The sequence below is a fragment of the Salmo salar genome, chromosome ssa02, assembly GCF_905237065.1.
Source record: "Salmo salar chromosome ssa02, Ssal_v3.1, whole genome shotgun sequence".
NCBI lineage: Eukaryota > Metazoa > Chordata > Actinopteri > Salmoniformes > Salmonidae > Salmo > Salmo salar.
Window position 1 is genome coordinate 44763665 of NC_059443.1, and position 11383 is coordinate 44775047.

General features: G+C 42.9%; 1 protein-coding gene across 1 annotated transcript; it reads right to left on the minus strand.

The window, feature by feature from the left end:
* Positions 1-4184: 4184 nt before the first annotated feature.
* LOC106583857 (terminal nucleotidyltransferase 5A) lies at positions 4185-10944 on the minus strand. The gene is made up of 2 exons (XM_045704727.1): positions 8850-10944; positions 4185-8293 (listed from the first exon to the last, which is right to left on the minus strand). Exons 1-2 carry the CDS (start codon positions 9276-9278, stop codon positions 7514-7516), a joined length of 1209 nt encoding a protein of 402 aa, XP_045560683.1. The 5' UTR covers positions 9279-10944; the 3' UTR covers positions 4185-7513.
* Positions 10945-11383: the final 439 nt, after the last annotated feature.

Consider the following 11383-nt stretch of genomic DNA (forward strand, 5'->3'; position numbering starts at 1 on the left):
TGGTAATGATGTTTCAGACAAGTGGACAGTCCAGTACTCACTGTATACTCATGAGTACTCATGAATAAAGTCACGTCTTATAGAGCTCCTGTATTCTGCCTCTGTCTGGTCTTAACCCATCATAGTTGACGTTCCACTCTTCGAACCCTCTAAAGGTTGTTTTTGCCAGCTACATTCAGTTCAAGCGATGCGAGTGCCATATTATGTAGACACGCCCAAATGTGCAGAGTTTAGGGCGGCAGGTAGCCTAGTGGTTAGAGCTTTGGGCCAGTAATTGAAAGGTTGTTGGTTTGAACACCCAAGCCAACAAGTTGAAAAATCTGTCAATGTGCCCTTGAGCAAAGCACATAACCCTAATTTGCTCCATGTGTGCTAACCCTGTAAAAAAACACATTTCACTGCACCTATCTGGTCTTTGTGACAATAAAATGTAATATATTACCCCAGGTTTACACACACAATGTTTAGACAATACACATGCGCAAAATTTGAAATTGTCAATGCAACGAATGAAGCTACTTCAAACTAGGCAAAGCAGTGACGCCTATGATGACCCTGTCCATTAACAGTGACTGGAGTCAGGAATGGCTGTGTGCATCAACACCCTGGTACAGTTTTAGCAACAATAAAAAATATCTTAAAAACCACCAGAATCATTGAGAAAAGATATCAGATAACAACATTTGATAGATTTTTTTTATATCATAATTTTTTGGGGGGCTTTTTGTAATATATTTTTGTATTAGATTGTCACAGGGTAAGCACCGCCTACCCTGACTGCATGTCACTACTCTACACCTCTCCCTCTCAGTCTCTCCCTCTCTTGCTCCTTCAGTGTCTCCAACTCTTTCTCTTCCCTTTCATTCTCTCTGAATCTCTCTCCCCCTCCCATTTTGTCCTCACAGATTCTCCTGCTCTCCCTGTATCACCCCACTCTCTCCTCTCAGTTGCTCTGACTCGCTTTATTCCCCCCGTCTGTCTCTCCACTCGTCTTCCCTTTGATACTCCTGCTCCTCCGACCTCTCTCTCTTCGTCTCTCTCTCTCTCTGTTTTTCTATTATCTATAATAAAAGATAACACACTATCCTCAACACACTAGACTAGAGGCATGTATGAAATAAGAGGAGTACTGGCACTGAGTGGAGTGCAGGTTCTCAGAAAAGCACACAGCAACACAAATAAGGCTGTGAGCTCTCCTGTTACCTTTCGTCATTGATCGTCGACACACCTCCCTCAACAAAAGCCTGGACGCCTGCCTGACTGTCCTTTAAGATGACAGCGAATTAGATAACTGGAACAGAACTCCTATTCTGAAATGCTTGATACATTTGGCCCCAGATCTGTCCTCATAGATTTTAAAAACAGTAGTAGTCTAAGACTGGCTGTCTGTGACCCTTCGGTGACTCTGACCTCTCTCTCTCTACACGGCTGTATTCACCATAGCTGTGTAGCGCTCCCTAAATGTTTTACAACTCACCCCCCTGGAATTTGTTTACAATTGCCTCTCCAAGTGAGGAATCGTGGCCGTATCCAGTCTGTTTAGTGTTCCATACTTTTCCAAGTGAGAAAATTGCCGCCTTATTGAAATGACTAGGCCACGTCGTAAATCACAACATTGGCTCCCGTCCCTGCATGGTGGGTTGGCCACGCCAAGTCTCGATCCAACAGTCCTTGGCTTATTCCATAACAATCTTAATCTGGAAAAATGAGAGGAAGAGCGAGTGAGAGCGAGCAGGATAGAGAGAGAGAGAGAGAGAGAGAGAGAGAGAGAGAGAGAGAGAGAGAGAGAGAGAGAGAGAGAGAGAGAGAGAGAAAATCCTATGAAGTAGCCGGCCACTCTCCAATCCCCGGGTGGAAAAGCCATTAATGAATTCGGAGGAGCAACATTGGCTCCTGTCCCTGCATGGTGGGTCGGCAACGGCGAGTCTCGCTCCAACAGTCCTTGGCTTATTCCATAAAAGCCTTAATCTCAAAAAGAAAGAGAGAGAGAGAGAGAGAGAGAGAGAGAAAATCCAATGGAGTATCCGGCCACTCCCCGGGTGGAAAAGCCATTAAATAATTTTTTAGGAGCTCTGCATCAGGGAATTTAAGGACAGAAGATAGATCAGTTTTTCAGTCATCCAACAACCTCCCACAACATGTAATCAATTAACTGAAAAATGATATGAGCCTCCTAACTATTGCCAATGTTTTCACTACTGCAGTCTTTTGGAGAGTCACATGGCGGTGGACCTTGGATCTCCCCCAAGCACACTGTCTGCTATATATCATATTTTGTTTTGTCTAGTCTCATCCCTTTCAAGCAAAGACAGGCCATTAAGTACACAGCAAATACCAACAAACCAGTGTTAAGTAGTGTGGATTTTTCAGTGTAACATTTCTAGTGTTGATTCAGAAATTACATTACCTCTGTAAATAGTTAAATTAACACTGTTAAATAACCCCAGTGTTGGTGTAATAATCAGAGATTAACAACAACAAAAAAACACAGCCATCATTGTCATATTTCCCAGCATGCTCTATGGCATTTTTTATTTTCTTTGTTTTTGCATGTGCATTGACTGATTAATTATTCTTATGCTACTCAAATATAAATATCACAGATTTTTATAAACCAATCCAATCTGTTACTTGGACGTATTTCCCCGGTTAATGTAATGGTTGTTCTAGTTTAGATGCTTTAGGTAGTCTCATATCTCTGTTTTCCCAACCCTGGCAGTCATTCTGAATACAGCTTGCGGGTAAATACAAATTACAAATGTTGAATATCCCCACTCAGGCTGGATTCCAATAGGAATTGCACATCACTTTGCAAGCCAGCATAGTGTGACTTGCAGGCCTGAAGTGACCTGTAAACCATATGTTTCAGGCTAGTGTACAGCATAAGGGTAAAACTAGGCCCTCAAAATAAGGACTTAAGTATGTATTGCCTTAAATAATGTAATTTTAATGATAACATATTCACTTAGAACATCACTTGGTGAAGGCCACAGGGCTGAAAATGAATGAATGTAACAACCATGTCTCTGTCACTAACAAATACAGTCATGGGTAGAAACTCTACATTTCACTCGAAAGGCAAGGCACACTGGGAAATATGCAAATAAGGCGTTACACTAAGGAAAGTGTTAATTTAACACTGGAAGTGTGGTGCTGTATAAACACTGAAAATGTTACACTTAACATGCTCAGACTTGCCTAGTTAAATAAAGTTCAAATAAAATTAAACATTTTCAAAATAAAAGCATGCTCAGTGTTGATTCAACACTGGAGAATGTGCTGTGTAGGCATCACTAATATACGTTTTCTGGTGTTTGAAGCCAGCTGCACTGAGGAGATATTGGAGATCTTGGTGAAGCTGAAGGTACATGTGATCAGATGGTCCAAACGTTCTCGTATCTCGTCTTCTGATGGGTTTGGAAAAGTGAAGTGTGTCTACAAGCATAGAGCAGTCACCCATTTAATTTTCAGTGAAAGGGATAATATCCTTATCATGGCTCCTAAATATAGCTTACTTCCTTACACTGTACTTTACTTGCTCATCTTACTCTGTCTGTCTCTCTCCATGTGGAACACAATGAGACATGTGACCCATACTAGAGCTAAGTTGCTTTAGAGCTCCATTTCAATCCATGGAACTGGTCCATTCACTGCTACCCTGCCCTTGCCTGATCAGTCAGTCAACATTTAAAGTGGTGTGGATGGGAGGCACGGAGTAATTCCGAAAGAGAATTTGATGAGCAGGCAAAGATATTCACAACACAAAAGCGTTAAAGTCTCTTTTTGGGTGGACGCAAATCCCTCCCACTCACCACCAGCTATTTATGGCAGCGGTGGAGTAGTTATCTCTGGCCGGTGCCCATTGGGTCTGGTCTGGCAGGATCTGGCCAGGATTGTCCTCTGTAAGCAGGGAACCCAGCCTTCTAAAAGCTGCTGAATGGCTAGCGTCAGTTAAAAGAGATGCCCTCTCATGAAAAAGAAGCCTGAAGTCAGTTGCCTTAATGGGCAGACCATTGAGGCCAAGCCTGGACATTGAGCGTTGGGGGGGGTGGTTTAGGGAAATAGCCTAACGCTAGACAGGAACAATCAGAATCTAGATAGAGCAGACAGTTGAGCATCGCCGTCAACACAATTCAGTCACAGAACCTGCAAACATTGTTACAAACAAGAAACAGACATGAAAATGGGGTTTTCATTTTTTTTTAATGATGAAAACATCCTTTATCTTCGAAACAGACATTAACAAGATCTGGAGAGAAAAATGTAAGCTGAGAAATGATAGTTTGCAAACTGATCACAGACTCCAAAGCGCTGCAACATGGTCTGATACAGTTATAAAAAATAACAATCATTAAAAAAATACATGAGGCAGGCTCTTTTTCTATTTTTGGTGGTTTGATTGAAAAAGACTGCATGAATAGGAGGTGAAAAATTTAAACAATGCATACAAGACAACGCAGCAACACATAGTAGCCTGTGTGTTGCTTGCCAACGACATGGTAGACTGGTGCTGGCTTAACTGTTCTGAGCCAATTTCACAGAGTGAGAAGAGATGAGAATACACACTTCCTGCACGATCCAGACGATATCATCAAAATGTACACAGTCAAAAAGAACAAATATGTTAGACCAGAATGTGTGAAATATCAAAATAGAGAAAAAGGAGTCTACAGAAATTATTTGAGTAGAGTGCATTTCTCTCTGTTCTCTTGACCACCTAGGTTACAGTCACACAGTGGTCACCTAAGTCGATTCACATCCCCTTTGGAGTGCCTGTAGAACTCCATTAGATGTCCATTCACTCGCTCCCTAAGGGAGCTGCATTACTGCTTGCACATTATGGGAGTGAGGGGAGAGGAGAGAGGACAAGAGTAGGATCTCAGCAGTGGAGACAAAGAGAGTAGTTTCCTTAAGATGTCCTAAAGAGTTGTGACATGACCCATTTGTACAGAAGTGGGAAGCCAGGAATCCCACCCAAAGTGAACACACTGTTTATTCTTCTCTAAAGATACACACTTTAGATTTGTATAGTGCACACCGATGTTGCAATTTTTAATAACACTGTCTCTCACCCCAAGACCCACAATACTGGTGATGAATCAGCATTCGTGTTCATCTTTATGTCAAAAATCTATTCCTATCAGTTGAGGAACATATTTCAGATGTTGAGAAATGGCATTAGAGAAACTGAATTAGCATGAGACAGTATTTCCCCATGGGCTTGGACCTTACAGCATAGCAGTTAGATCATGCAACCACTGCCTAACTTAGCCTCAATTAACAGGTAATTTACAGTAATACCATGGCAGTGCACCAACCCAGGAAATGTTATCAAAGCTCATAAGGCATGCGAGGATATCGGTTTAGTCCCCTAGAGAAGAGGCCCTGACATAAGAGGTAAAGCTAGGCTTAATAGGCTACCTCCCTAAAGTTGTGTTGTGTGTACCAGAACCCCTCTCTCTCCTGCCTATTCTCTCTGCTTAGGTCATCTTAAGATGGGAGAAAGAGGTATTACCACTGTATGTCTGTCTGTATGTCTGTCTGTGGTGAAAGCAAGACAAACCCCTTCACCAGCTGCACCTATCTCCCCAGCCCAGCTTCCTGCCTCTCACATTTTCCTCTGTCCCTCATGTTTCTTTCTTCCCCCCCCCCACACAGCTCAATATCTGTACTTCTATATAAAAACAACACATCCTCAACCTCTCTCTCCATCGACAAAAGGCCCAACACTCATTCAACATTGGGCAAGCGGCAGATAAACATTTGGCACAACATTTGCTGGTAGGTTTGAGCCCACCCAAAGCGAGCGCATACACTACAGACACAGCCCAGATAAATTCAACCTCTTTGGCAGCTGCGTAGTTCCCTGCTAGGATGTTACAGCAAATAATGTCCCATCATCACAGGTGTCTCAGCAAATATCATACTAGAAGGCAGCACAGGAACACGCAGACTGTCTGTTTGCCTTTTGATCCGTTCGGTCTCTCTTTCCTTCTGTATCTATTTCTTCCGACACAGGTTTTTCATTCCCTCAGCCTGCTGTGAACTTGCTACAAAAGGTGAGTTATAAGAGAAGCACCCCAATACAAAATACAGTAAAGTTTAAACCATGTGAAACTGAATATACAGTGATCCATATGAAACTGAAAACTACAGGATGTTGCCTTTCTTTAACGCTGATATCTGAAAAGCTCACCAAAGCTGTCGACATGAACAACAAAACAATATTAAACCATCTCAGTACATGCACCACGGCACAAGCTAATATTCTTCTTGTTTGTCTGAAAATGACTATGGGAGAGTAACAGCAAACAATGCTCTCGTCTCTGTGGCTTCAACGCACCTATGAGGAGGTACTGTTATTAATAATTGGAGCTGGAATGTTTAAAATATCAGCAAACGCTAACGCAAGGTCTTGTATCAACCTGTCACACTACTTTGTACAAAGTACAGCAAAACCCCATCTCTCCCCAATCGACTAATACTCTATGACTGCAAGGGGATATGTTGTTGTCTTCCAAAAAATATGACATCAACACGGACTGTATCAGGATTTGAATCAGGATTTCACGGTTACATTCACAAGCCTCTGGGGTGCTATTGTCTTGTGTGCCTGATGAAAACCAGACTGGATTTATTCACAAAACGATATGGCCCGCTGCTCATTATTCCTCTGTCTATACTACTGATTGGTGTTAGGCACTTAAAAACACGTTCACATATACAAATATAGATAGCATTATACATTTGTTTTCTTCCCCCACCAAACTTGGGTATTAAAAACAATAAATGAAAAATCTTTGGTTTGTAAACACATCATCATGTTCATATCAATCATTACTAGTTAAGGTGTAGTTTCTGTCATTCAAAGCTCGCGATGACATCTCACCTCACCAGAAATAAAGAACGTTTTATGGTGCTCTAGTAACCCCTGTGTTGCAGGGACATTGCCCGGCGCGCGTCAGGGTGCAAGCCACACACCCCTGAGAGAGCAAAGGGGCCTGCATCCTCTTCACGGCCAAGGAGGCAGCTGGACACCACAGAACACAGATGCAGCCACACATTATGTTCTGTCTATCGCTCAATTCCACAGCCTTTTCAGTTCGCAACAGAGTCAGTCAATCCAGATCAGTGTCAATGAAAGTATTGTTGTGGCTTTCATTCTTGTCCATCATTGACAGTTATTGTATTGACTGCCCTATCTATTGTATTGGGCAAAACCCCATCCCATACTTCCCAAGCTTGGGTTGTGTGTCAGACAGGGTGGCATTTTCACAGTAAACTGTCCTGCCATTGGTTTAAGACTGACCTCACAGGAGCTGAGACCCAGCTGTTATTTTCTTTCCCCCATCACGCTCTAACAGAACATAACACATTTAAATTCAATACAGGATGGTGGGTCATGGGGATACCTTTTCTCTCATTCATTCATCTGAAAAACACTTTACAGTGATGAATGAATCAGACTCTCCCTCCCTCTCTCTCTCTCACTCCTTCCTTTCCCTGTGCTGTCTCAGTTGCAGGGTAGCCAGGTGGAGTAGGCATGCCGCTGGCAGTGGAACATGGGCTGTACCTGGGCTATGTAGTAGTTACTGAAGTTACCGTCTGCCACGTAGGCGGCTGGCTGGTAGTAGCAGGTGACGTTAGCCACGTTTGGGATGACGTTCTGCTCAGCCAGCATGCGCACCGCCAGCATGGCGATCAGCCCCAGTGTCTGCCGCCTCTCATGTCCCATCAGGCACACCGTACTCTCGTTGACCACCCCATGCAGGGTCATCAAGTAGTCGTACTTGCGGTCCTCCAGGCCCACAAAGTGGTTTTGCAGGTAGGACTCCAGCTTGCGCTGCTGCTCGCTGATATCTGAGAAGTCGATGAAGAACCGTGAGCACATGTAACGCTGCAGGGACTTCATCTCCGTCTCGGAGTCGGCGTGAAAGCCCCTTACCAGCAGGTGACAGTACTTGAGCAGGCCGCCGCCCCGGATCTCCTCTGGGTTGCGGGTGCAGATCACCTTCTGGCGTAGGTGGTCGAGGGCAGCACCAAAGTCCCCAAACACACTCTCACCCATGATGGTGGGGTGGAAGGTCTCGGCCATGGGGTTCTCAGAGCATTCATAGAATAGCAGCAGGGAGTCCAGCTTGATCTGGAAGGAGTCCACGCTGAACTCAAACTGCCGCCTCAGAGAGTCTACGAACTTGAGCTCCACGTTCTTGCCTCTGTTGTTGGAGAGGGAAATGAGGCTCCAGCGGTCTGAATCATTGTACACCTTCACCATCTTCTGCACATATGCTTCCTGTCAGACAGAAACACACGGGGAAAAGAAGTCTTTAGCTCCAGTTGTCAATGGATAGAAATACTGTTTACATACTTTATAAAGGCACTTTGTTCAGTTAAAATAAATACCTGTCAATGGATTTTAAAAATACTGTATAAAGGCACCTACTCCTGATCTAAATCAAATTAAGCCGATACATGCACTAAATCAGGAACAGGCAATCTTGCATAGCTCCATATAAAGACGTATTCATGTGATTACATTGGGCCCATATTTTCTTTGCATCTTTCTGTTGCCTACAATAAGGGACAAACATTGACTGCCCTATCTATTGAACTTAGGTGGCCGAGGAGACTGGATCTGCTTTAAATGGGTTTACTGCAATCCTCTTAACTGAATAAAATTATACTAATCAGTCAACTTGTCTTATTGCATTTTGAAATCTCATGCACAATGATGTGCAAAAGGCCAAAAGGTGCGTAAAAGCCCAATTAGCCATATTCATAAATGAAATTCATTTCTAAATAGCTATTTGATTTATTTCAATAAATGTTGCATGGAAAGTGTAGCCTACCTTTAATGTCAATGGTGATATTTTCTGCTTATTCACCCCGTCAGGTAAGAAGTCCAGGAGACAGTCCAAAACGATATCCTTCACAATCTGAAAATCACTTTCCCCTTTCATATCCGCGCAAAAGATCAGGTCAAGGTCCTTGTAGCCCAGTCCGCTATCCTCATGAAGAACGTGGCTTGCAGCAGACCCGTTTAGCCGCACGTCCCGGACGTGGATATTCCTCTCCTCCATTCGACTACGCACCACTTTCACTATTTGTCGGGGTTTCATCTCCAAAGTGGGGAAGTTTCCCCGGCCGTGGATGGGAATGGTCTCCGTCAGGATAGCATCAAGGCGCTGCACTTGTTCCCAGCCGAGAACGCTGATATTGCTGCTTTCAACCTCAGTTATAGTACTAACACCCGTGCAGCTATTATCTTCTTCAGACATTGTGGAGAAAATGAAACGGCAATTGACTATAAAGTTTCTTTAGCGACAGGTCGGAATCCAAATGTGGATTTTACGCGCAGTGACAGTAGGCTATAGAGGGGCAATGTCAACTTCATCCACATCGGTATCTTCAGTCAGAGTGCAGTATCTCCTCTATATTATACTGAAACATAAATCAAATCGAAATAGGCTAGGCTACTCAATGCGCAGTAAAGAAATGACAGCTGCGTACTCCGGTTGACTCGCGCGTCTTTTGTCGTGAAATGAGGGAGGACAGTAAATAAGATCTTCTCTCAAAGATATTCACTTCTGCCTTTTTTCCTTTCTTTAAAGAGCGTGAAACGTTTCCTCATCGGTTGTCACTCAGTGTATCCGAGCTGTGCGCACCACCGTCTTTGGTGCTCGTTGGTATACCAGGAGTTCTGTGTTCGGGCTGTGACTCCATCGCCTAAGGCACGCCTATGATTTTTTGAATTTGCATGAATACGCAGTTCTGCAGTGATCAGCCCTCTGTGGAATCCCCGTGGATTGTGACGCGCAACTTCTAAATATTTGGTTCACTGTTCGTCTCCAATAAATTCTTAAAGCCTTCCATGTAACTTGTCACGTGCAAAGGATGTGGTTTAGTTTGGCTACTTTTGTTTTCGATCAAAGTTAACCGTTACCTATCCATTGTGCTTGGCTTGTGGGCGTTGCTTCTCGCTGAAAGGCAGGTACAGTTTTAGGAATGTCACATGATATGTACAACCCCCTTATCATTTGAACGAAGATAAATTAGAGTGACATCAACAGCCTGGGATTTGATCCCAGGTTTTGTCGCAACTGGCCGTGGCCCCCATAGAACTGCGAACAATTGGCCCAGCGCCGTCCGGGGTAGGGGAGGGTTTGGCAGGTGGGGCTTTCCTTGGCTCCTCCGACACATTGGTGCGGCTAACATCCGGTTTAAGGTAGCAGTGTTGAGCAGAGAAGTAGGCGGCCAGGAGGGTCATGTTTCCGGAGGACACATGACTCGACCTTCACTTCTCCCGATCCCATTGAGTAGTTGCAGAGATGAGCCAAGGGACCTAATTCGGGGAGAAAAAAATATATACTATTGTGGCAATACCATCGGCCTGGTTAGTACTGGGACCGGAGACCACCTGGAAATACCAGGTGCCATAAACATAAAAAATAAAGTTACAGCGAAATCTGTGCTCACCAATAGCAAATCGGACTTCTTACTTCGGATGATGCCGTTTTGCAGGTATACAGAATTTAACCTAACTTGAGGGACACCGCACAGGCGTCTTTCTACGCTTGCTATGTTACTACAGCCGTGACCATATTGATAGATGTTTTATATACACAAATAAAATTACAGTTTTGTATAGTCTTATGAAATGCAAGAACAGTTAATTGAACATATAATAACCTAATGTGTCCTCCTTTGAGTTGAAATCGCATTATTTTAAGTTGAAATTTATAGGAGATGTAAGGTTTTCGCTATAAGAGTTGTTATTTTGACTTGCAGGATTTCATAGACCATACAGAAATTGTGGAGCAAAAGCCTACTTTGCGTTGACATTGCCATACCGCCCTCTATGGGAAAGAGGAAAAAGTTGGAGTACAATCCCAACCAAATCTGAGTCATTTGAAAAATATCCAGCAACAACATATTGTGAGCAGTGGTGTAAAGTACTTAAGTAAAAATACTTAAAAATTCTACTTAAGTAGTTTTTTTTTAGGTATCTGTACATTATTATTTATATTTTTGCCAACATTCCCTTTTACATCACTACGTTCCTAAAGAAAATAATGTACTTTTTACTCCATACATTTTCCCTGACACCCAAAAGTACTCGATACATTTTGACAGGAAAATGGTACAATTCACTGTAGTGTTTTATGGACTTTACTGTAGTATTCACTGTAGTGGTTTGCGTCTGCAAAAACACTACAGTGAATACTGTCGTATTTACTGTAGTATTTACAGTTAAGTATAGTATCAATACTGTAGTAAAATAAAACTGTAGTATATACTATTGTAATTAATGACATATTTTTTTTTACAGACTATAGTATACTGTAGGATTTACTGTAGTGTTTTTGCAGACGTCACTGTAGAA

Coding starts and splice junctions, on each gene's coding strand:
- LOC106583857 (XM_045704727.1), bottom strand. CDS start 9,278: ATGTCTGAAGAAGATAATAGCTGCACGGGTGTTAGTACTATAACTGAG. Junction 8,294..8,849: donor TATCACCATTGACATTAAAG/GTAGGCTACACT, acceptor TCTGTCTGACAG/GAAGCATATGTGCAGAAGAT.